This window comes from Schistocerca gregaria, chromosome 1 (assembly GCF_023897955.1).
Source record: "Schistocerca gregaria isolate iqSchGreg1 chromosome 1, iqSchGreg1.2, whole genome shotgun sequence".
Lineage (NCBI taxonomy): Eukaryota > Metazoa > Arthropoda > Insecta > Orthoptera > Acrididae > Schistocerca > Schistocerca gregaria.
The window spans coordinates 261,730,234-261,758,159 of NC_064920.1; the positions used below are offsets into that span (position 1 = coordinate 261,730,234).

At 42.7% G+C, this 27,926-nt stretch overlaps 1 protein-coding gene across 1 annotated transcript; it reads left to right on the forward strand.

The window, feature by feature from the left end:
• On the forward strand, positions 1-27,926 carry LOC126339798 (uncharacterized). The gene is made up of 5 exons (XM_050001662.1): positions 1-14; positions 13,102-13,277; positions 22,539-22,668; positions 24,554-24,686; positions 27,688-27,926. The coding sequence occupies exons 3-5, from the start codon at positions 22,539-22,541 to the stop codon at positions 27,848-27,850; spliced, it is 426 nt and encodes a 141-aa protein (XP_049857619.1). The 5' UTR covers positions 1-14; positions 13,102-13,277; the 3' UTR covers positions 27,851-27,926.

A 27,926-nucleotide genomic window follows, 5' to 3' on the forward strand; every position in this document is an offset into this window, starting at 1 on the left:
CAGGGTGGGCGGAGGTGCGTAATACGAACGCCCAGTTCTCCTACCTATAGTGGATGTCGATGACAGCGATCCAGTATATGCCCACTTTTGTAATATACACATTGACAACAGCTTAAGGTAATGTAAGAACATGCGAAAAACTAGAGTAAAAAAAAAGTCAGAATACAGAAGTAAACACTGTTTTATAACTTACAGTCCGAACAACCTTCGGAAGGCCCAACGGTACCGACTGTCCACTGTGTAATCCTCAGTTTCAAGACGTTACTGTATGTGGATAGGGAGAGGCATGCGGTCAGCACCCCGTCTTCCGGCCGTTGTCAGTTTTCGTGACCAGTGCCGCTACTTCTCAGTCAAATAGCTCCTCAATTGGCCTCACAAGGAGTTTCCAACAGCACTCGACAGCCCGGACGGTTACCCATCGAACTGCTAGACAAGTCCGAAAACAGCTAATCTCGGTTATCTAATGGGAACCAGTGTTACCACTGCAGAAAGTCTGAGTTTTATATGTTAACGACAATATAAACAAGCTGGCCAAGTGTGAGCAAAACTTTTGTGTGGATACTTCATCTACTTGCCTCGGGGATGATCACTTTGGATTCCGTAGAAATAATGGAACACGTGAAGCAATACTGACCCTACGACTTGTCTTGGAAGCTAGATTAAGGAAATGCAAACCTACGTTCCTAGCATTTGCAGACTTAGAGAAAGCTTTTGACAATGTTGACTGGAATCCTCTCTTTCAGATTCTGATGGTGTTCTTTTTGTTTTGGTTTTCAGTCCTGAGACTGGTTTGATGCAGCTCTCCATGCTACTCTATCCTGTGCAAGCTTCTTCATCTCCCAGTACCTACTGCAACCTACATCCTTCTGAATCTGCTTAGTGTATTCATCTCTTGGTCTCGCTCTACGGTTTTTACCTCCACGCTGCCCTCCAATACTAAATTGGTGATCCCTTGATGCCTCAGAACATGTCCTACCAACCGATCCTTTCTTCAAGCCAAGTTGTGCCACAAACTCCTCTTCTCTCCGATTCTATTCAGTACCTCCTCATTATATATGTGATCTATCCATCTAATCTTCAGCATTCTTCTGCAGCTCCACAATTCGAAAGCTTCTATTCTCTTCTTGTCTAAACTATTTATCGTCCATGTTTCACTTGCATACATGGCTACACTCAACACAAATACTTTCAGAAACGACTTCCTAACACTTAAATCTATACTCGATGTTAACAAATTTTTCTTCTTCAGAAACGCTTTCCTTGCCATTGCCAGTTTAGATTTTATGACATCTCTACTTCTACCATCATCAGTCATTTTGCTCCCCAAATAGCAAAACTCCTTTACTACTTTAAACGTCTCATTCCCTAATCTAATACCGTCAGCATCACCCGACTTAATTCGACTACATTCCATTATCCTCGTTTTGCTTTTGTTGATGTTCATTTTATATCCTCCTTTCAAGACGCTATCCATTCCGCTCAACTGCTCTTCCAAGTCCTTTGCTGTCTCTGACAGAATTACAATGTCATCGGCGAACCTCAAGGTTTTTATTTCTTCTCGATGGATTTTAATACCTACTCCGAATTTTTCTTTTGTTTCCTTCACTGTTTATTCAATATACAGATTGAATAACATCGGGGAGAGGCTACAACCCTGTCTTACCCCCTTCCCAACCACTGCTTGCCTTCCCTGCCCGTCAACTATTATAACTGCCATTTGGTTTCTGTACAAATAGCCTTTCCTTCCCTGTATTTTGCCCCTGCCACCTTCAGAATTTGAAAGAGATTATTCCAGTCAACATTGTCAAAAGCTTTCTCTAAGTCTACAGATGCTAGAAACGTAAGTTTGCCTTTCCTTCTAAGTTAAGTCGTAGGGTCAGTAACGCCTCACGTGTACCAATATTACAACGGAATCCAAACTGATCTTCCACGAGGTCAGCTTCTACTAGTTTTTCCATTCGTCTGTAAAGAATTCGCGTTAGTATTTTGCAGCTGTGGCTTATTAAACTGATAGTTCGGTAATTTTTACATCTGTCAACACTTGCTTTCTTTGGGATTGGAACTATTATATTCTTCTTGAAGTCTGAGGGTATTTCGCTTGTCTCATAGATCTTGCTCACCAGATGGTACAGTTTTGTCAGGACTGGCTCTCCCAAGGCCGTCAGTAGTTCCAATGGAATATTGTCTACTCCCGGGGCCTTGTTTCGACTCAGGTCTTTCAGTGCTCTGTCAAACTCTTCATGCAGTATCGTATCTCCCATTTCATCCATCCACATCCTCTTCCATTTCCATAATATTGTCCTCAAGTACATCCCCCTTGTATAGACTCTCTATACACTCCTTCCACCTTTCTGCTTTCCCTTCTTTGCTTAGAACTGGGTTTACATCTGAGATCTTGATATTCACAAGAGTGGTTCTCTTATCTCCAAAGGTCTCTTTAATTTTCCTGTAGGCAGTATCTATCTTACCCCTAGTGAGATAAGCCTCTACATCGTTACATTTGTCCTCCAGCCATCCCTGCCTAGGCATTTTGCACTTCCTGTCGATCTCATTTTTGAGACGTTTGTATTCCTTTTTGCGTGCTTCATTTACTGCATTTTTATATTTTCTCCTTTCATCAATTAAATTCAATATTTCTTCTGTTATCAAAGGATTTCTACTATCTTTCGTCTTTTTACTTACTTAATCATCTGCTGCCTTCACTACTTCATCCCTCAAAGCTAGCCATTCTTCTTCTACTGTTTTTCTTTTCCCCATTCCTGCTATTTGTTCCCTTACGCTCTCCCTGAATCTCTGTACAACCTCTGGTTTAGTCAGTTTATCCAGATACCATCTCCTCAAATTCCCACCTTTTTTTAGTTTCTTCAGTTTTAATCTACAGTTCATAACCAATAGATTGTGGTCAGAGTCCACATCTGCCCCTGGAAATGTCTTACAATTTAAAACCAGGTTCCTAAATCTCTGTATTATCATTATATAATCTATTTGAAATCTGTCAGTATCTCCAGGCTTCTTCGACGTATATAACCTTATGAAGGTGGCAGAGGTAAAATACAGAGAGCGAAAGGCTATTTAGAATTTGTACAGAAACTAAATGGCAGTTATAAGAGTCGAGGGACATGAAAGGGAAGCAGTGGTTGGGAAGGGAGTGAGACAGGTTTGTAGTCTCTCCCCGATGTTATTCAATCTGTACATTGAGCAAGCAGTGAAGGAAACAAAAGAAAAATCCGGAGCAGGGGTGTTAAAATCTATCGAGAAGAAATAAAAACCTTGAGGTTCACCGACGACATTGTAATTCTGTCAGAGACAGCAAAGGACTTGGAAGAGCAGTTGAACCGAATGGACAGTGTCTTGAAAGGAGGGTATAAGATGAACATCAACAAAAGCAAAACGAGGATAATGGAATATAGTCTAATTAAGTCGGGAGATGCTGAAGGAATTACATTAGGAAATGAGACACTTAAAGTAGCAAAGGAGTTTTGCTATTTGGGGAGCAAAACAACTGATGATGATCGAAGTAGAAAGGATACAAAATGTAGACTGGCAATAGAAAGCAAAGCGTTTCTGAAGGAGAGAAATTTGTTAACATCGAGTATAGACTTCAGTGTCAGGAAGTCGTTTCTGAAAGTATTTGTATGGAGTGTAGCCATGTATGGAAGTGAAACATGGGCGATAAATGGTTTAGACAAGAAGAGAATATCAGCTTTCGAAATGTGGTGAAGAATGATGAAGATTAGATGGGGATATCGCATAACTAATGAGGAGGTATTGAATAGGGTGGAGAGAAGAGGAGTTTGTGGCACAACTTGACTAGAAGAAGGTGGTGGTGGTGGTGGTGGTTAGTGTTTAACGTCCCGTCGACAACGAGGTCATTAGAGACGGAGCACAAGCTCGGGTTAGGGAAGGATTGGGAAGGAAATCGGCCGTGCCCTGTCAAAGGAACCATCCCGGCATTTGCCTGAAACGATTTAGGGAATTCACGGAAAACCTAAATCAGGATGGCCGGAGACGGGATTAGTCTAGTGTGCTAACCACTGCGCCACCTCGCTCGGTTGACTAGAAGAAGGGATCGATTGGTAGGACACGTTGTGAGGCATCAAGGGATCACCAGTTTAGCATTGGAGGGCAGCGTGGAGGGTAAAAATCGTAGAGGGAGACCAGGACATGAATACACCAAGCATATTCAGAATGATGTAGGTTGCAGTAATTACTGGGAGATGAAGAAGCTTGCACAGGATAGAGTAACATGGAGAGCTGCATCAAACCAGTCTCAGGACAGAAGACCACAACAACAGCAACAACATATCCTCCTACCTAGAAACTGTTCAATCCCTTCAGCTGCTCTTCAAGGTCCTCTGACAGAACTACAGTGTCATCGGCAAACCTCGAAGTTTTTATTTCTTCTCCATGGATTTTAAATCCTACTCTAAATGTTTCTCTTGTTTCCTTGACTGCTTGCTCAATATGCTGATTGAATAACATCGGGGAGAGGCTACAACCCTGTCTCACTCCTTTCCCAACCACTGCTTCCCTTTCATCCCCCTCGGCTCTTACATCTGCCATATGGTTTCTATACAAATTGTAAATAGTTTTTCGCTCCCTATATTTTACCCCTGTCACATTCAGAATTTGGAAGGAAGTATTCCAGTCAACATTGTCAAAACTTTCTCTAAGTCTACAAATGCTAAAAAAGTAGGTTTGCCTCTCCTTAATATTTTTTTTCTTTTTTTGTGATCACTCTACTGACTGGTTTGATGCGGCCCGCCACGAATTCCTTTCCTGTGATAACCTCTTCATCTCAGAGTAGCACTTGTAACCTACGTCCTCAATTATTTGCTTGACGTATTCCAATATCTGTCTTCCTCTACAGTTTTTGCCCTCTACAGCTCCCTCTAGTACCATGGAAGTCATTCCCTCATGTCTTAGCAGATGTCCTATCATCCTGTCCCTTCTCCTTATCAGTGTTTTCCATATATTCCTTTCCTCTCCGATTCTGCGTAGAACCTCCTCATTCCTTACCTTATCAGTCCACCTAATTTTCAACATTCGTCTATAGCACCACATCTCAAATGCTTCGATTCTCTTCTGTTCCGGTTTTCCCACAGTCCATGTTTCACTACCATACAATGCGGTACTCCAGACGTACATCCTCAGAAATTTCTTCCTCAAATTAAGGCCGGTATTTGATATTAGTAGACTTCTCTTGGCCAGAAATGCCTTTTTTGCCATAGCGAGTCTGCTTTTGATGTCCTCCTTGCTCCGTCCGTCATTGGTTATTTTACTGCCTAGGTAGCAGAATTCCGTAACTTCATTGACTTCGTGACCATCAATCCTGATGTTAAGTTTCTCGCTGTTCTCATTTCTACTACTTCTCATTACCTTCGTCTTTCTCCGATTTACTCTCAAACCATACTGTGTACTCATTAGACTGTTCATTCCGTTCAGCAGATCATTTAATTCTTCTTCACTTTCACTCGGGGTAGCAATGTCATCAGCGAATCGTATCATTGATATCCTTTCACCTTGTATTTTAATTCCACTCCTGAACCTTTCTTTTATTTCCATCATTGCCTCCTCGATGTACAGATTGAAGAGTAGGGGCGAAAGGCTACAGTCTTGTCTTACACCCTTCTTAATACGAGCACTTCGTTCTTGATCGTCCACTCTTATTATTCCCTCTTGGTTGTTGTACATATTGTATATGACCCGGCTCTCCCTATAGCTTACCCCTAATTTTTTCAAAATCTCGAACAGCTTGCACCATTTTATATTGTCGAACGCTTTTTCCAGGTCGACAAATCCTATGAACGTGTCTTGACTTTTCTTTAGCCTTGCTTCCATTATTAGCCGTAACGTCAGAATTGCCTCTCTCGTGCCTTTACTTTTCCTAAAGCCAAACTGATCGTCACCTAGTGCATTATCAATTTTCTTTTCCATTCTTCTGTATATCATTCTTGTAAGCAGCTTCGATGCATGAGCTGTTAAGCTGATTGTGCGATAATTTTCGCACTTGTCAGCTCTTGCCGTCTTCGGAATTGTGTGGATGATGCTTTTCCGGAAGTCAGATGGTATGTCGCCAGACTCATATATTCTGCACACCAACTTGAATAGTCGTTTTGTTGCCATTTCCCCCAATGATTTTAGAAATTCTATCCATTCTGCCTTATTTGACCGTAAGTTCTCCAAAGCTCTTTTAAATTCCGATTCTAATACTGGATCCCCAATCTCTTCTAAATCGACTCCTGTTTCTTCTTCTATCACATCAGACAAAACTTCACCCTCATAGAGGCTTTCAATGTATTCTTTCCACCTATCTGCTTTCTCCTCTGCATTTAACAGTGGAATTCCTGTTGCAGTCTTAATGTTGCCACCGTTGCTTTTAATGTCACCAAAGGTTGTTTTGACTTTCCTGTATGCTGAGTCTGTCCTTCCGACAATCATATCTTTTTCGATGTCTTCACATTTTTCCTGCATTCATTTCGTCTTAGCTTCCCTGCACTTCCTATTTATTTCCTTCCTCAGCGATTTGTATTTATGTATTCCCGATTTTCCCGGAACATGTTTGTACTTCCTCCTTTCATCAATCAACCGAAGTATTTCTTCTGTTACCCATACCTTCTTTGTACCCATGTTTCCTTCCCAACTTCTGTGATGGCCCTTTTTAGAGATGTCCATTCCTCTTCAACTGTGCTGCCTACTGCGCTATTCCTTATTGCTGTATCTATAGCGTTAGAGAACTTCAAACGTATCTCGTCATTCCTTAGAACTTCCGTATCTCACTTCTTTGATTATTGATTCTTCCTGACTAATGTCTTGAACTTCAGCCTACTCTTCATCACTACTATATTGTGATCTGAGTCTATATCTGCTCCTGGGTACGCCTTACAATCCAGTATCTGATTTCGGAATCTCTGTCTGACCATGATGTAATCTAATTGAAATCTTCCCGTATCTCCCGGCCTTTTCCAAGTATACCTCCTCCTCTTGTGATTCTTGAACAGGGTATTCGCTGTTACTAGCTGAAACTTGTTACAGAACTCAATTAGTCTTTCTCCTCTTTCATTCCTTGTCCCAAGCCCATATTCTCCTGTACCCTTTTCTTGTACTCCTTCCCCTACAACTGCATTCCAGTCGCCCATGACTATGAGATTTTCGTCCCCCTTTACATACTGCATTACCCTTTCAATATCCTCATACACTTTCTCTATCTGTTCATCTTCAGCTTGCGACGTCGGCATGTATATCTGAACTATCGTTGTCGGTGTTGGTCTGCTGTCGATTCTGATTAGAACAACACCCTCTGCACTACCTTCCTATTCATAACGAATCCTACACCTGTTATACCATTTTCTGCTGCTGTTGATATTACCCGATACTCATCTGACCAGAAATCCTGGTCTTCCTTCCACTTCACTTCACTGACCCCTACTGTATCTAGATTGAGCCTTTGCATTTCCCTTTTCAGATTTTCTAGTTTCCCTACCACGTTAAAGCTTCTGACATTCAACGCTCCGACTCGTAGAACATTATCTTTTCGTTGATTATTCAATCATTTTCTCATGGTAACCTCCCCCTTGGCAGTCCCCTCCCGGAGATCCGAATGGGGGACTATTCCGGAATCTTTTGCCAATGGAGAGATCATCATGACACCTCTTCCACTACAGGCCACATGTCCTGTGGATACACGTTACGTGTCTTTAATGCAGTGGTTTCCATTGCCCTCTGCATCCTCATGTCGTTGATCATAGCTGATTCTTCCGCCTTTAGGGGCAATTTCCCACCCCTAGGACAAGAGAGTGCCCTGAACCTCTTTCCGCTCCGCCACCCTCTTTGACAAGGCCGTTGGCAGAATGAGGTTGGCTTCTTATGCCGGAAGTCTACGGCCGCCTCCAATGCTGATTATTTACCAAATTTTAGGCAGTGGCGGGGATCGAACCCGGGACCGAAGATGTAATGATTACGAATCAAAGACGCTACACCTAGACCACGGGTACAGACAATCTATCATCTAAGATAAATGGTAGGATGAGTATTGCCTCACGTGTTCCAACATTTCTACGGAATCCAAACTGATCACCCACGAGGTCAGCTTCTACCAGTTTTTCCACTCGTCTGTAAGGAATTCGTGTTAGTATTTTGCAGCTATGACTTTTTAAACCGATAGTTGGGTAATTTTCACACCTTTCAACACCTGCTTTCTTTGGGATTGGAACTATTATATTCTGCTTGAAATCTGTGGGTATTTCGGCTGTCTTATACGATTTGCTTACCAGATGGTAGAGTTTTGTCATGGCTGGCTCTCCCAAGGATATCAGTAGTTCGAATAAATGTTGGCTACTGCCGGGCCCTGTTTCGACATTGGCACTCTGTCAAACTCTTAAGCCAGTATCATATCTCCCATTTCATCTTCATCTAAGTTCTCTTCCATCTCCTTATCATTGCCCTCAAGTAAATTGCTCTTGTATAGATCCTCTATATACTCCTTTCATCTTCCTGTCTTCTCTTCTTTCCCTAGAACTGGTTTTCCGTCTGAGCTCTTGATATTCATACAACCGGCTCTCTTTTCTGCAAAGGTCGCTTTAATTTTTCTGTAGACAGTATCTGTCTTACCCCTAGTGATATATACGTCTGCATCCTTATATTTGTCCTCTAGACATCCCTGCTTACCAAGATAAATAGTGAAATGATAAGTTATGGTATAAATTTAGCTGTGCGTAGATATCTTAGACGATTGAAACGTAAAGTCAGTTATGTTTTCACTAACATCAAAAGTGAAACACAGTTTAAAAATTTAGTCAGTATGGAATTCATTTAAATGGAAGAATGGATATTGGTGATAAATGTAAGAGATGACAGCTGTGCTGCTTGCTATAGTTCAAACAGTATGGAGAGAGAGAGAGAGAGAGAGAGAGAGAGAGAGAGAGAGAGAGAGAGAGAGAGAATCATCACTCGGATAAAAGGCAGACATGAAAAAGGCAAATCATAAAAACAAACATACTTCTCGCATGAAACGACACACTGAATTATGTACGTCGGAATGGCACCACGTAACTACAGATTTTTAATAACTACAGCTAGCGTATTCTCACAATAATTTTCAAGCTATTCTGGAAAGACGTACAACACAGTATCATTAGCATTGATAAAAAATACTAATAACAGCTTTTTCTTTTACAACTAAGTTCAAACCTGGTATTGGTCATTATCGAGTTACAACAGTTTAAGACAGCGTAATTTATAAATATACTGTTACAAGATAAGGTTGCATTTGAACACTGAGGCACGAAGCGAAAAGTGCGTTCATTGGACAACCTGTTTTTATATTAGCTGGGAATCACTTAAATTCACATGTTCTATTGTAGAACTGATGAACAGACTTATAACTTTATAATTATGATTTGTGTTTCTGTTATTATTGCGTGTTCAGTCAGAAGGTAGGTTTGATACAGTTCCCCATGCTAGTTTATTCTGTGAAAAAAATCTTCCCCCTAGCATAGCTACTGCAATATATATATATATATATATATATATATATATATATATATATATATGAACCTGTTTCTTGTTTGTTGATCTGATACTATAATTTTTATCTTTCAAATTTCCTTCCATTATTAAATTAGCCTTCTGTTGAAGCTCGACGATGTTGTACATAAACTTCTGCTTCCTTTTCGTAAGTTGTACCGTAAATTCCTTTCTCTTCATTTGTTTCGTTAGGTATACAGTGTGAATCAGACTACATTTAGAAGGTTGTTCGGGAGTAATTTCTAAGCTTTTCTGTGCGTGCTACTATGCGCTCCATGATTATTCATGAGGTAGTAATAGATTTATGATTTATTCTATTTTCTCCACACACTACATGTTTTTCCATGAAAATACTTTCATAACAGTGAACAGGCCCGTAATATGCAGTCACCAGAACGTACAACGCAAAACACAGAGTAATGCAATAATCCTCACATACAAAATCGCTGTGATGTGGTTGCCGCGATATGGGAAAGGCTCAGTACATTGAGACGACAGAAGTAGTGGGGCACCTCCTAACGTTAGGTCGGACCTCCTTTCGTCCGACGTTGTGCAACATCTCGACGTGATATGGGGCCTATAAGTCGTTGGAAGTATCCTACAGAAATACCGAGTCTTGCTGCTCTACAGCCGTCCATAATTGCGAAAGTGTTGCGGTGCTGGGTTTTGTATACGAAATCACCTCTTGGTTACCTCCCATAAATATTCGATGGGGTTCATGTCGGGCTATCTGGATGGTCAATTTATTCTCTCGAATTGTCCAGAATGTTCTTCAAGTCAGTCGCGAACGATTGTGGCTCGGTGACATGGCGCAGTGTCATCCATGAAATCTAAACTATCGTTTTGGAAGATGAAGTGTTCAGATGTGTATCAATTCCTGAGAGACTAAACTGCTGTGGTCATCGGTCCCGAGACTTAGACACTCCTTAAACTATCTTCAACTTATGCTAAGATCAATACACACACCCATGCCGGAGGAAGGACTCGAACCTCCAGCGGGAGGGGCCGCGCAATCCGTAACATGGCGCCTCAAACCGCGCGGCTATTACGCGTGGCGGAACATGAAGTCCATGGACGGCTGCAGATAGTTTGTAAGTAACTGACAATAACCATTTTCAGTCCATAACTTCGTGTGGTCTGCGCCACACTCGAACCCTGCCATCAGCTCTTAGCAACTGAAATTGGGACTCATCTGGTCAGGCCACAATTTTCCAATTATCTAGGGTCCAACCAATACGCTCACGAGCCTAAGAGGAGAGCTGCAGGCGATATCGGGCTGTTAGTAAAGGCACCCGCAATGTTCCAGCGGATAACGTTCGTCGTAAGTTCCATATTGATTTCTGCTGTTATTTCACCCATTGTCACTTGCCTGTCAGCAGTGACAGCTGTACGCAACTGCCAATGCTCCCAGTCGTTAAGTGAATGCTGCCGGCCACCGCTTGAAACTTGGTATCATCGGCCCACTCTTGCCACTGTGGCTCTCAGAACAACTACACTCCTGGAAATGGAAAAAAGAACACATTGACACCGGTGTGTCAGACCCACCATACTTGCTCCGGACACTGCGAGAGGGCTGTACAAGCAACGATCACACGCACGGCACAGCGGACACACCAGGAACAGCGGTGTTGGCCGTCGAATGGCGCTAGCTGCGCAGCATTTGTGCACCGCCGCCGTCAGTGTCAGCCAGTTTGCCGTGGCATACGGAGCTCCATCGCAGTCTTTAACACTGGTAGCATGCAGCGACAGCGTGGACGTGAACCGTATGTGCAGTTGACGGACTTTGAGCGAGGGCGTATAGTGGGCATGCGTGAGGCCGGGTGGACGTACCGCCGAATTGCTCAACACGTGGGGCGTGCGGTCTCCACAGTACATCGATGTTGTCGCCAGTGGTCGGCGGAAGATGCACGTGCCTGTCGACCTGGGACCGGACCGCAGCGACGCACGGATGCACGCCAAGACCGCAGGATCCTACGCAGTGCCGTAGGGGACCGCACCGCCACTTCCCAGCAAATTACGGACACTGTTGCTCCTGGGGTATCGGCGAGGACCACTCGCAACCGTCTCCATGAAGCTGAGCTACGGTCCCGCACACCGTTAGGCCGTCTTCCGCTTATGCCCCAACAAGGTGCAGCCCGCCTCCAGTAGTGTCACGACAGACGTGAATGGAGGGACGAATGGAGACGTGTCGTCTTCAGCGATGAGAGTCGCTTCTGCCTTGGTGCCAATGATGGTCGTATGCGTGTTTGGCGCCGTGCAGGTGAGCGCCACAATCAGGACTGCATACGACCGAGGCACACAGGGCCAACACCCGGCATCATGGTGTGGGGAGCGATCTCCTACACTGGCCGTACACCTCTGGTGATCATCGAGGGGACACTGAAAAGTGCATGGTACATTCAAACCGTCATCGAACCCATCGTTCTACCATTCCTAGACGGCAAGGGAACTTGCTGTTCCAACAGGACAATACACGTCCACATGTATCCCGTGCCACCCAACGTGCTCTAGAAGGTGTAAGTCAACTACCCTGGCCAGCAAGATCTCCGGATCTGTCCCCCATTGAGCATGTTTGGGACTGGATGAAGCGTCGTCTCACGTGGTCTGCACGTCCAGCACGAACGCTGGTCCAACTGAGGCGCCAGGTGGAAATGGCATGGCAAGCCATTCCACAGGACTACATCCAGCATCTCTACGATCGTCTCCATGGGAGAATAGCAGCCTGCATTGCTGCGAAAGGTGGATATACATTGTACTAGTGCCGACATTGTGCATGCTCTGTTGCCTGTGTCTATGTGCCTGTGGTTCTGTCAGTGTGATCATGTGATGTATCTGACCCCAGGAATGTGTCAATAAAGTTTCCCCTTCCTGGGACAATGAATTCACGGTGTTCTTATTTCAATTCCCAGGAGTGTATTTCCGAAATGGGATGTCCATGCGTCTAGCTCGAAGTGCCATTCCGCGTTCAGAGCGTGTTAATTCCCGTCGTTCGGCTATAATCATGTCGGAAACCTTATACCTTTTGTACGCGATACTAGCGCCACCTGTATATGTGCATGTCGCTATACGATGAGTTCTGTCACCTCAGCGTATAGCGCTGTAAAACCGCTATGCCACTGCATTCAGCGTGGACTGGACAACCGCTCATCACTGTTAACGTTCAACCAACACTGCCGAAAAAGAAACAACCGAGCAGCAAAGACTTCAAGCTTGAAGGCTAAGACTTAATGTGGAATCACAGTTTCAAGCAGAAAGTGCCGACGTTGAAGTGGAATAAGTTTGTTTACAACAAGTCACACAGGTCATGTAGTTGACATTCATACCGTTGTGCAGACATTTTCAGTTTAATACAGGTATCAGAATAAATTATGGTAAGAAATGAACCGAAACCAATTTGCTCTTTATCGAACGACTGGAGAACGCGGCTCTCCTGTACCAAAATTTTCCTGAACAACTTCTGAAATTTTGTCCTTCGAGTTAGGGTCCACCGTGTCTTCTATTCTGTGTTTAGCTATTGCTGTCTTGTCTAGAGTGAAGTGTGTTTTGGCGAGAGAAACGCTTCTGTTTTTGTGGCAGACGTGCTAGACGAGGGGACGGTGAACCAGCTGAACAACGATTTCGAGGGGGCCATCGACCTCCAGCTGCGGTTGCCGAGCGCGGCGTCGAAGCAGGCGGCCGCGGAGCTCATCAGACCCTTCTACTTCGGCAACGTCTCCACCATCACCGCTGACGACGCTGTGCCCTACGCCGCCGTGAGTAGTCCGTTATACCATAGTAAAGTGTTAACAATACGCTAAGGCGACAACAGCCTCGGGATAGTAATACGCGCATACTCGGATGGCGTTAGTAGCGCGTGCACTAGGTATAAAGGGGCAAAGCATGGCGGACTGTCGTTTCTACTCAGTTGATTCATGTGAAAAGGTTTTACGATGTGATTATAGCCACACGACTGGAATTAACAGACTACGAACGCAGACGCATGGGACGTTACATTTTGGAAATCTTTAGGAATTCAATATTCCGAAATTTACAGTGTCAAAACTGTGCCGAAAATATCAAATTTCAGGGATTACTTTTCATCATGGACAACGCAGTGGCCAACGACCTTCAGTTAATGGCTGAAAGCATCTGCATTTACTTACAGTTGTCAGTACTAAAAGAAAAGCTTCACTGCGTGAAATAACCGCAGAAATCAATGTGGGGCGTACAAGAAACATACCCGTTAGGGCACTGTGGTGAAATTTGGCGCTAATGGGCTGTGATAGCAGAAGAGTTATGCGAGAACCTTTGCTGCCAACACGACATCACCTGTAGCGCACAGCGTTCGCGGGCACCTAGTGAGACTAGTGCCCGCGTACGGGATAACGTTCCGCCAGCAGGCAAGGTCACGCGTGTTCGGACATGTATATAAGCGAGCGAGCGCCGCGCAGCGGCTCAGTCGCGCTGCTGCTGCTGCACAGGCAACTGCATTGAACGCTGCCAAGATGCCGTACAGAAGATATCGCCGCCGTTCTAAACAAACAGTCTACAAGACCATCGAGAACATCGAATTTGCTACAACAGCTGGAGACAAGAAGAATCGTATTCCAGTTAAGTCTGTCGCTGCACAAGCTCTGCTGGATGGTCCTGCTGTTTTCGTCAGTTCTAGACTTAATTTTACTTTAGACATAAACGATTCGTTTGGTCATGGTAACGGATGGTTCACCGTAGCCATTGTTCGTGGTGGTACAGGAGTACCAAATGTTCCTGGACTTGAAAGCTTTGTTGACAGAGACATTATTGCTTTTCGCACTTACCATATTTCTGAATTGGCTAATAAGGATTTTGGTAAATCAGCATATGTTTCTCCTTCTTCTTTGTCATACCCGTTAGGGCACTGTGGTGAAATTTGGCGCTAATGGGCTGTGATAGCAGAAGAGTTACGCGAGAACCTTTGCTGCCAACACGACATCACCTGTAGCGCGTCTCTCGGACTCGTGATCATATCGTTTGGAACCCGACCTCAGTTGGTAACAACTGATGGTAGGGGTCGAGCATGGCGCAGAACCCACGAAGTAGTGGACCTCAGCTGTCATCAAGGGATTGTGCAAACTGCTAGCGGCTCCATAATAGTGAGGGTTGTGTTCACATGCAATTTATTGGGTCCTCTGGTCCAACTAAACTAACATTGACTGGATATGGTGGTTCGGCTGCTTGGAAACCATTTGCAGCCATTCTTGGACTTCGTGTTCCCAATGGAATTTTTTTAATGACAGTGCGCCATGTCTCGACTCAGTTGTTCGTGACTGGTTTGAAGAACATTCTGGACAATTCGAGCGAATGATTTGATCATCCAGATCGCCCGACTTGAATCGCATCAAACAATCGTGGGACATAATCGAGAGGTCAGTTCGTTCACAGAATCATGCACCGCTTCGCTTCAGCAATTATAGACAGTTATTGAGGCATCATGGCTCACTATTTCTGCACGGGACTGCCAACGATTTTCTGAGTCTATTCACGCCCGACAGGAGGAGTTCCGGCACTCAGTGTAGGAGTCACCAGCACCATGATTCTGAGCCATGAATGTCTGGATGAATGTCGTCTCAGATAAATTTTACATGCTGCTGTTGTATCCTTCAGTCCAAATCCTGGTTTAATGGGCCTCTCTGAGCTGTCTATTCTGTGCAGTCCACTTCATATCTGCCTAACTAATGTAGCCAACATATATCTGAACCTCCTTGTCATAGTCAAAACGTGGTCTCCCTTTGCAAATTTTATCCCCAGTTCTCCAGTACCAAGTTGACGATTCCCTGATGTCTCATGAAGTATCCTGTTAACCAGTCCCTTCTGTTAGTCAGAGTGTGCCATAATTATTTTTTTTCACTTCGATTCAGTACCTCCTCTCTAACTATTCGATGTATCGATCTAATGTTCAACACTCTCCTGTAGTACCACACTTCAGAAGCCTCTCCTCTTTTCTTGTCTGAATTGTTTATTGTCCACACTAACTTCCGTACAAGGCTACACTCCAGACAAATAGCTTCAGAAAAGACTTCCTAACACAATTAACTTTCTATGTTAAAAGTATCCCTTTTCATAGAAGCACTTTCCTCGCTATTGCCAGTCTACATTTCGTATACTCTGTACCTCGTCCATAGCCAGTTATTGGACTCCGAAAAATAGCAGAACTCGTCTACTATTTTTATCATCTCATTACCTAAACTGATTGCCTCAGCACCACGTTATTTAATTTGGTTACACACCCTTTATCCTTGCCTTAGTTTGGTTGATTTTCATCTTATAAGCTTTTTTCAAGACACCATCCATTTCCCTTCACCTGATCTTCCGTCTTGTGCTGACTCTGACAAATTTACAATGTCTTCGGCAAACTCGAAATTTTTTTGTTTCTTCTTCCTGAACTTTAATTGCTTTCCCAAACTACTCCTTAGTTTCCTTTACTGTTTCTCTCTTTCTAAAGATTGAATAACACCGAGGATGGGCTACAACCCTGTTTGATTCCCTTGTGAATTGCCGCTTCCTTTTCATGTCCTTTGACTTGTAAGAGCAGACTCGTTTCTATATTAATTATAAATAACTTTCAGGCCGCTCCCTTCTTTATATCCCTGATGTATTTAGATGTTCAGGAAGTATATGCCTGTCAAACGACGATAAGTCGTGTGGTGAGTTTTGAGATGATTTTCTTGTTCGCAACGATTTTCGGGCATTAACATTCTTCATCAGATGGTGCACTACGATTACTTCATTTGTTGTACTGAATGACGCATTAGTTCCGTATACCTTATGATGAAAGAAATACATTTGGAAAGTAAGGAACGATCTCTCGCGAAATGGAAAGCACAGTGAAAATCCGATGAAACATTGCATAGACATACTGGGCAGTGTTTCTAGGATGCACGTGGACATTGCCACGTCACTCTCGGTTATGAGCGAACAGTGACTGCAACCCCACATGACGAGACTGTCACGCATTTCATGACAGCTCTCTACCGCAAACTGCCAGGGTAATGAGGACGACCCTGCATCGTTGACGATGGTAAGTGTTTGATCACCCACGATACAGCCCGGACTTGGTTCCACTGGTCTTTCTGTCTGTTCAAACGAACCTCTCGCTATGAAGACATTTTGCCACAGACAACGAGCTGCCGTCCAGCGTAGATAATTTTCTGAAAGCACAGGAGGCTGCCTTCTATGACGAGTTTACTTGACAGCTGGCACAACGCTATGAAAGACAGACATCGAAGCGGTGACTATGCTGAGAAGTACCTCTAGCTGGAATGTGTAGCTAACCGTAGTGAACAGCCGGCCGATGTGGCCGAGCGGTTCTAGATACTTCAGTTCGGAACCGCGCGACTGCCTCGGGCATGGATGTGTGTGATGTCCTTAGATTAGTTAGGTTTAAGTAGTCCTAAGTCTAGGGGACTGATGACCTCAGATGTTAGGTCCCATAATGCTTAGAGCCGTTTTTATTTGGTAGTAAAGAAAACAGATTTGTCTTTTTACCATGGTTTCCGTACCGCGACTGATCGTTTTCGCTTTCCGAATAGCCCTCGTATATTAGAGATAATATTTTTGCAAAAAGAACTATTGAGGAACATGGTGCTTAAAATATCTGCTCTTTATTAGCGTGTTCAGTCTTGCAGTCGTTGTAGAACGATGCATCCGAAAATTACACCTTTCATCAAAGATAAACGTAAGACTTGAAAGGTGTTTGTATATAAGTATAAACACTGATAATTTTAATAGTGTTAATATTCACTAAATTATGTGTGATATTTGTAGTGAACGAACACAATCCTTGACTGGTACAGGTAGCTTAGTCAAATAAATCAGATGACAACATTATTGTGGCTATGATATATGAGCCAGTGAAAGTAAATCAGTAAAATTAGTACTATGTGTGTACGTGTGAAGTAAAATGAATTAAAAATTTATGTTTTTCATTTTTCAGATTTAAATCCACAAAAGATTATTTGTCGTCCTCATACACAAGCTATATCGGTAGGGCTTACTCAACTTTTCCGCGGTTAGTTGTATTTGTTTTGCACGTAACCAGAACCACCCATACCTCAGTGTTGGTCCATTTTCTGTTTTACATCCTTACAAAATACAAATTTCAATTTGTAAGTAGTAAAAATTAGTTGACCGAGTAACTTGAGCTTTTATGTAACCAAAGCAATTATTTTTGATACAAATACAGTTTACATGTGCAAACATTTGTTGTTATTTTGTACTGAATAGAACGTTCGTCATGATCGAAGTCAAGATGTCCCTGTTATAATTGTTAAGGGCGAATGTTATTTATGAATAATATGTTTTACATAAGCTCGATGAAGTATTGTCACGATGTTTGATATTTTCTCCGTTGCGTTTTGATGTTACTTTTTGTTGTTGAGGAAATTGCGTTTTATCACTCTATACGATAAATTTGTAGTATTTTTTCTATTATAACTTCGCTCTCTTTCACGTTACAAAACAGCAATTTTCGTATGAAACTTGAGTTAAACAGACAATTTCAATTTTGCGATCAATACTGTTTGCTTTTTAGTAACAAGCAGGAGGATAACTACGTAGGACAAAAATGTTCCTTAGGTTACGCGGTTCTTTTTATATCCTCACTTACTTTGTAGAACGTTCACCGCTTCCAGTCTCTGGCGTAATCTAACAAGACATAGATAGCGTACGCAAACAAAGCGGTCGATTAGAGGTAACGCCCAATAGGATTGCAACACATTTAACGTACAGATAACATGATTATGACCTTAAGTGATTAAGGCTATTAGGAAAACTATCATAGTCTACACTTTCTTATGGTACTCTTGGGTAGCCTACGGTTATTTACAAATATATTTATACGTATGAATTAGCGGTCGTTATTGGCTCCTTGGTCTTCCCCTTGCTCTGCTATACTACTAGTCATCCTAAATAATGGTCATCAGTCTTGCTTTCACGTGAGAGACAGGAATAAACTTCTTACGACTCCAAAGTCTATAATTAAAACATCTGTAGCTATCTAAATCACTTTCAGGTAAGATTCGGATGTTCGGCCACTGGAGCGGAATACATAGGCCTGTATCTCTAGTAGTACATACACCATTTCCAACTGGTCATCAGCAGCCCTCCAGCGATCACAACGACATCGAAACCGGAATACAGTTTAAACAAAACAGGAGAAGGGCCACGCAAAAAGATCACTCTCAAATTTTCATGGCCCAGAGGCCACACGAGCTCTATACATCACGAGAGCTGCAGACGATATCGCGATTGCAAGAACGGAAAATCGTTCTACGAAATTCTTTGACATTTCGGCCTTTCATCCAGTCAGAATCAAGAGAAGAATGTACCAATTTCCTCTAGCCCCTTTCTCCTGCTATCCTCGCAGGACTTCTAAAAATACCTCTGTAATTGGTGTCGCAAAAAATCGGCCACCGTGGGGAAATTGCGCGACCTCGATCTAGCTACATAAAGACCGCCATTTAGGATGATTAGTGAATGTTCAACATATCACATCCAGCCTGAAGAAAGCGTTCTTTTCCCAGAAAACGACTTGTCGTAGACCACAAGCGTAGAAATGTCACAAACGTGGCCGCGAAGTCAGAAATTACAAAAGCTATTGCCCGTTTAGATACTCTGTTCGTTGTTCGATTATGAGATAATCTTCATCCCCACAAACGTCCTTAGTATTTATGCTTGCTTCACTGAAGCAACTATACTGCCCAAAAGAATTACGGGACCACGAATTTGTCTGTCATACTCGACTGAACAATAACTGAAGACTGCATATCTTACCGTACTATACCTATAGCATTCAAAATTTTGACACACAACGAAACATTATTACATCCTCATCCATTTATGTAATAAGAAATGAAATTTCTAGCCGGCGTTGAAAACAAATTGGAAACATTCATTCATCCCGTCATCTTAGGTGCTTTTCATTCGATTTTGAGAAATTCAATAACGTGTATGCCCTCCGTGCGCATTTAACACAGCCTGACACCAAGTTTGTGGAGGTCACCCTGTAGTATTCGTTCCCACTCTTCATTGAGACTCCTTGAGAGTTCTTGGAGAGTCTGTGGAGGAAAAGTACGAACACGGCACGTTTGTCAAGCAAGTCCCATACATGTTCGAAAAGTTCGTGAGGGGACTCGCCGCAAGCCATTCCTCTACTTCAATGCCTATGCTTCACAAGACACCACCTGTGTCTCACGCCACATGTGCCCTGATATTAACGTGCATGAGAAGGAATTCTGGACCACTACAGTATATAGCAGCCACCGCATGGTCGAACTAGATCTGATCGATGTGCTGTCCGTAGGACGACCAAGGGGAACGACAAGAAACGTGAAAACGCACAACACAGCCGGTAGATGGCGAGTGGCTTCAGCTATTGCATACAATGAAAGCGAAGATCTGAAGCTATGCAGTACGACCACAGGTACCCCTGTATCAAAATAGTCAACGATGATGGCTCCACACATTATCGCAGAACCTTGGGCGATTTTGTTGATTTACTCATTGGTAGCCATCGCTCACGACGGCGTTTCCACATACTAACACGGCCATTACTTTGTGTCAGGGGGAATCTAGACTCGTCTGTGAGAAACAGGTACTGCCAATTAAGAAGTTGCCAGTTGACACGGGAATGCTACAACCAAGGCGTGGTTCGAGGTGCTGAAGTGTCAAGTGGAGTACTTACAGTACGATCGAAAACAGAAGCTCCAGTGGTCCTCCTGAGGTAGTCTTGCAGTGCTCTGGAGGTAGCGTATGATACCGCAACGCAGAGATGGGCAGACATCAGTCTTCTCGTGGTGTGGTAATACGTGAGTGACTTTGTTCAACCCGCTTCGTGACTGACCAGTCTCCCTATTGCGTTAACAGATGGTGAGAGATCGGCATCTGCAGCAACAAGATGGAAAGTCCATCCTTCTGGGATTAAACAGACTGTCCTTGCAACTTTCGCTGCATTAGGAAGTCGCACTGCATGTGCTTGGTTGAATACAATGTCCATAACCGACAGCTGACGTCTGTGTACTTCACTAGACACAGTTGTACAGCGATAATCAAATCCTTCTGAGGGAGCGCTTGATTCTATAACGCATAACACAGCCGGTAGATGGCGAATGGCTTTAGTTGTTGCATGCAGTGAAAGCGAAGATCTGAGGCTATGCAGTAAGACCACTGGTACCGCCTGTATGAAAATAGATTTAACACACCGGACATTGATACACGTGTCCCCCCAATTCTTTTGAACAATGTAGTTCTCACATGCTACCCCGCCATGTTTATTCGTCACTTTTCATTGCTGCTGAGGTTTGGTTTGATTCAAATTTTGTAAATGTTTTACATTCCATACTATCGTCCAAGTTAGTTGTGCCTGACATAACTAAGCATGTCTATATGCTCCTAACTCTGTGTTTACGGTCACACTAGAAACTTTTTTTTTTTTTCAGAATCGTCTTTAACCGCTATAAGTCGATGTCAAACTGTTCACGCTCTCCCAGTCGCTGTCCTGTTCTCCGAGTCAAGATTCACTGCATCGAAAAAGCGCCCAAGTCTTGTCTTACTTTCCCTGAATTCTGTCTTGTTTTTCAGATTCATGAAGTACGTCAAAAAACAGTACAACAATTTTACAAAGGGAATAAAAGCAAATGGGGAAAGAATACATTGTACTAGATTTGTTGATGTCATCGTGAGTGTTGCTGACTCCGAAAAAGAACGCTGAAAGTCCTATTAGACACTCCTAAACTATGGACATTAAAAGTGAACAAACGGAAAAAAGTAATGGTGGGAAGGAAAATATGGCAGAAATTAAAACGAATATAAAAATTGATGACCTTAGAACTGAGCAGGTGGAACAATTTATCTCGGTAGTATAATCACAGAAGACAGATTGTTAATGGAAATGAAGTGAACGATACCCCTGACAAAGCAGGCATTTGTGTGTAAGGGAAACATTTTAATCAGCAAATATATCACAGCCGATGTCGGAAAATCCTGACCAAAATCACTTACACGGAGTACTCTGCTCTATGGAAGGGAAACTTGGACTCTAGGTAAACTGGAAAGGAATCTAAGTTGCCGAAATGTGGATATGGCGAAAATTGACAGGAACGTGCTGGTCGGAAGAAAAACTAACCTGGACGTCTTGAGGAAAGTCAACGAAGAGAGCAGATTACTAAGGGAAATCCAAAAGAGAAAAATAAAATTTATTGGACATATTATCAGACAAAATATCTTTATCATTAATATTCTTGAAGGGAACGTTCTGGGAAAGAAACGAGAAAGAAGGCCTAGGATAAAGTGTTTGCAAGGCCTGGAAAAGAAGATAAGATATGACAACCACATGGCACTAAAACGAACAGCCAATGACAGAAAAAAGTGGCTGCACCATCAAGGCATTAGCCTTTAGAATATGTATGTATGTCAACAAATTGTTGTTTAGCATCCTGAAAAGTTTAATGAAACAAAATCACACATCCAGTCGTCCGTATCCATTGAAGTTACTGTCTCTCTGTATAGGATTCATTATAAGATTTCTGTCTGCTATTTTCTAATGACCACATTAATTAAATTCCCAGATTCATACGGTCCATGATATGGTCTAGATATAAGGCTTTTAATCACTATAAATTATGCAGAACACGTTACATTTCTACCTAAAGAACGACGCCGTGGTTCGTCTAATGACGTCTATAGTGTCTTTGGATCGAAATAAATTAAGCCATATTTTTGTAATTGTACCAGTAATTAAATCGTGATGCTCGTAGAATGATATCACTATTAATGTAGATATTCAGTTTTAATCACTGTAAAGCAAGCAGAAGAAGGTACTTCTATAGCGAAATTTGGAGAAGGATGCAGAAGATTGTCTAATAACGTCTATGACATTTTTGTATCGAAATAAATGATCGTGAAAAGTTTTGTGTTTAGCTTTTTGGAATGAAAAACACGAGAGGAACTTAGTGACATGTGTTCCGCAGTATATCTATTTTGTATTACACTTTCGGCAGATGATGACAGATTTGAACAACGGTGAGCCAGCGGACACTACGGTGCACCTTATCAGCTCCAGCAACACGTACCCCGTCTTCTACTACCAATACGACTACTCCGGCAGCAGCCCAGACCTCGGTCTGCCTGGTAAGTACTCTGCTTGTACTAATGAGCTGTTATATTCTTGTGTAAACATCATCATTATCCATCACAGTTCCTTCACTAGACTCAGAACACGGTAGATACCTGCTCTCAGAATGAGGTCGGTTTCCTTCAGTTTCGGAAGGTGTTTGAAACGGTTCCGCAATGTTGGTTACTGAAGAAAGTAAGAACTTACGACATATCAGGACAGCATTGTGACTGAAGAATTCGTAGCACCTAAAATACAGCATGTCGTTCTAAACGGAGAAAAAATTTCAGATGTAAGCGGATGTTTGACCATTCTCCAAGGAAGTATGGTAAGGCCGTTCATTATTATAAATTGCATAAATTGTCCAGTGAATGGCATGGAAATCTCCCAGAGGCTGGTCGTAGACGATGCTGTTGTCTGTAGAAAGACTGCAGAGAAATTCAGGATGACTTATGAGGACTGTTGCTTGACACAGGGACTGATGGTTGATTTCAACGTAAATAAATGTAACAAATTAATCTTAAATAGGTGACAAAAATCACTGCTTTCCGATTACACTTTTGGGGCAAATCACCCCCATATCGCTGTCCATTTCCTCCCACCCCTCTCTCTGTCTACCTCCTTCTGCCCCTCTCACTATTAATTTCCTTGTCCCCTTTCTCTGTCTATCTCCTCCTCCTCCCTGTCTCTGTCCATCTCTTCCTCTACCCATCTCTGTTCATCTCTTGCTCTTTCCTTTGTCCATCTGCTTCATTCCCCACTGCCTATCATCTCCTCCCCCTCCATCTTCTCCTCCTCCTCTATCTCCTCCCCCCCCTCTATATCCTCCTCCCCATGTACGTCCTCCCCCCCATCTACTCCTCCTCCCCCGCTATGTCCTCCTCCATTTCCTCCACACTCTCAATGTCCAACCCCCTCTCTCTGGCCGTCTTCTTCTTTTCCCATTCTTTGTAGAGTGCCTCCTCTTCCTCCTCTCTGTCTCATTTCCCTCCCTTTCTCAGCCCATCTCCTCCTCCTTTCTTTGTCCATATACTCTTCCCCTCTACGTTTGTCCACTCCTTCCCCTGTCATCTGTCCAGTTCCTCCCTTCTTTCTTCACTTATCTTAATAGAAGATTGTGATTGTTATCCCTATAGTATTTCTTTACACATAGTTAATGGTTAGTTTGGTTGAAATCTGCTTCATTCCCCACTGCCTATCTCTTCCTCCCTCTCTATCTCCTACTCTCCTTCTATCTCTGGCTTAGGAGTAGGTATGGACCACACATACAGACTTTCATACATACACATACTTTTTGTATCATTGGATACAGAAGAAATAATGGAGACCAGCGCTTATCGTCACGGGATCGTTTAGCTGGCGATAGAACGTTACGGGTATACTTCAACGAATTCCAGTGGTAGACACTACGAGAGAGGCTGTGCTAAAATCATGACAAAGTAAGACCAGATCATTTGCATCACGACGTTACCACACATCGGTAACTTGAGTAGCATGGGCAAAACTGGTTGTAACACAATGAATGTGAAATAGTATCACTGAGGGTATTTTCATTAACCATTAACATTACCGACAATTATTTTTTACATGCGCCATTTGCGAACCGCATTGGGCGGAGGCGAAAAGATAGTATTGTCAGGAGAACCTTCTACCGCACACCGTAAAGTGATTTGCGAGTACAGCTGTAATTGTATACTAGATTTTCGTAACATATTGCCCATACGACCTCCGATTCGCAAAAGGTTTGCTTGTGATATTGCGATATGTTGTAGGCAGATGTCTAGTCTGCCTTTGCTCCAAGATAGAAAGCCACAAACGAATTTAGGTACTAAGTTTAATGTCAGTTAATAGCAGTCGTCATTCCACAAACTACGGTAAGACTCAGTTTCTTCTTTACTTCAGGGGCACCGCACATGGCCGACCTGGACTCGCTCTTCAAAACCGCTGGACCAGGACAGAATCTGGACCCCGCCTCAGACGAGCAGAAAGTGCGCAACGTCATGGTCAGGCTCTGGACTAACTTTGCCAAGTACATGTGAGTATCTACTTTGCACATTATTGAAAGCTGCATGTATTTCTAACAAGTCAACTTGTCTGCCCACTGTGCCAATTTAACGTTGCGTACGTCTGATTATTTTATACAACAGTCATGCTGTCTATAAATTTGGTCAATTTTACATTCGTTAACTAACATATTTTGAGAGTTACGTATTTATACTCTCCATTCTCTTGCCCTTTTGTCGATTTCAGTAGTTGCTTTTAAGCTAAAGGGACCTTTACACGCTCAGATAATTGAACAGACTTGCCTGTAGGGATAGTGTTTGTACAGACAAATCGTTGTCTGAATGAAGCACCGACTGAAAAATTTGTCTCTGTTCCTGTCTGCTTGGCCTGTGCGAAATTTAGCGGCTCTTGACCGTATGAGTAAATCAGACGAAGCGCTTCATGTGAGGCACGACCTGTTTCCGGAATGACGTTGCTAAAGCTATGAAGGTGATAAAGTAGTAGAATATTTCAGATAATTATCCGGATGGGACGGAAAGTGTTAGGTGCGATGTACATGCACACACGAATTATTGGCTTGGCTTGGTACTGATTGACAGAGTTGTTGGATGTCTTCCTGATGGATACCTTGCGAAAATCCGTCCAGCTAGCATCTTAGATTATCAAAACCTCGAGATGGTTACAGGGCCCATAATGCTGCACACTTTTCCAATTGGAAAGAGATCCGGCTATCTTGTTGGCCAACTTAGTGTTTGGCAAGTTTGACGATAAGCATTAGAAACTCTCACCATGTGAGGGTGGGCATTATCTTCCTGAAACCCCACGACAGCTTGCCATGTAGTGTAACAAAACGGGGCGTAGAATATCGTGGCCGTACCTCTATAAGGGTGCAGCGGAGGACAACCAAAGCGCTCCTACTATGAGAAGCAATTGCACCACAGACAATCACTCCTGTTTGTCAGACTGTATGGCATGTGACAGTCAGGTTGGTATCGTACTGCTGTCCTCGGTGCTCATCGAGTCTCAGTTCAAAGCGAGACTCATCAGTAAAGACAATTCTACTCTAAATAACGACTTTCCAAGCTGAAGACGTGTGTGGAGACGCCTCAGACAGTGTTTGGATTCCATCCTCACTGGCGCTGCCATACGGTGTGACAACTAGCAGTTACGGTCTGGGGTGGGATTCCATTTCATAGCAGGATACGTTTGGTTGTCATCTGCAGCATCTTTACAGAACAGCGGTACGCCGATGACATTCTACTCCCCGTTTTGTTGCCCTTCACGGGAAGCCATCCTGGGCTTACATTTGATCATTTCGACCGCACACGGCGAGAGCTTCTGCTGCTTGTTTTCATGCTCGACTAACCCTCTCTCGACCAGCAACGTCACCGGATCTCTCTCAAATTGAGAAACCTTTGAGCTTTATGGTTAGGGCCCTATAACCATCTCGAGGGTTTGAAGATCTAACGCGCAAATTGGACAGAATCTGGCACGATATACCTCAAGAGGACTTCCTCAATTTTAATGCCCTTTTTATAGAATAAATCATCCGATTTTACTAAAATTGTGATCCTTTCTTTGTCTGTACGAGTACATCGTATCTACCGATTTCCGTCACATTAGGATAATTCCTTTGTCGTGTGTGCTTTTTTCTATTGCAACAACACATGTTATCAGTATTTAGATCTTTCAAGACATAAAGTTGAGGAAGCGCGTTTTATAAACTACTCTTTGTCCTCTCCAAAACTTCGACGATGATAGCACTAGACAGAGTAGTGGTCAAATAACTTGACGTGGCCTGAAAATATTGTGTACTCTCGTACTAGAGACTCAGCACAGTGAAAAACCCGCATTGTGACTGAAAGGTGCAAATGCGAACAGCATGAAGTTTAGTCGAGACTTGTGTTTATCTGTGTCTTTCTTAATCACTTCGACGTGTTTACTAACGATAAATATCTAGCACATTTGTATCAGTAACAGACGTGTCACTTTGAACACGGTGACTTTAATGTAAGGCTCGTCGTTGGTTGTATCTAAACGGAGTAAATACAAACGTGGTACCCTAATCACCAACTCGAATAAACAAAGCCAACGAAAGAAAAAGAATAAACCTTCTAGACAAAATCGAAATTTATTCACATAAACATGCATCTGCTTCTGACATACTTAACGACCAAACAGAGTTACAAAACCGAATATTTCTGAAAAACTTCCACACTCTACTTATCAAACCACAATCAAGAAATAACATAATCTAATATAAACCCAACAAATGCATGTGATAATATACAACATAAAAATCTTAATTCTATCTTTGTTATATTGTAAGTGTATGAATTACTGCTTTTTATAAATGTTGTTATGTTAGTTTATTATCTTCAATCTTACCTAAGTAACCAAAGAAAACTTTGTATAGGTCGTACTTAGAGTACTTGTATCACCCAAGTCAATGTTTAGTAAACAGTAGCTTAGCTAGAACCTCAAAACTTTCGTAACATATAACTCTCTCCATAGATAAACTACTTGTACGTAAGCAAAACTGTTAGTCGACAACACGGCAGATAACGCTGTGCGACTGTATAAAACACGTGACAAAAAGTGTTTGTACTGATACAAAAAAGAAGAAAAGCCAAGAAAAAACAAGGAGAGGAGAATGTAAGTAAAATGAACAACTGATAGTGCGTAACTTAAAACTCTCGGAATTGAAGTAAATGATTGGAATCGTTGCTTTTGCACAGGCTAGCTGCAGCATCCAAACTGCTGTCGATATTGTACCACTGTAGAAACTGAAGATACATGTAATTTGCCAGCTGAAGACGGGTGCAAACCCGAAATGTATATTGGCATAAGTAAAACGCATTTAATAAAGTGTCTGGTCGCTGTATTTTTATAGTAAAATATCACTCGAATAAATCTAAAATTACGTTTGGAATTATTACATATAACTGTGAATGACGGAGTAACATTTGATGTTCCCCGTTCCTCAAAAATCACTCAATACTATATAATCGAGCGAAATGTGTTGTTGACAGGAACCCCACCCCTGAGGACGATCCAGTGATAGAGGGAGGTTGGCTGCGTTTCAACTCGACCACGCAGTACTACCTCAACATCAATGTTAACACGACGCTTGAACAACATAGAATGGGTGAACGGATGGACTTCCTCCATTCAGTGATCCCACCCTATTTTTGATGTTTCATGTGTGTTTAAAAATACACCCTCGTTCATACACTTGAGCATCTAAGTTTAAGTATTTTTTTTGTGTAAA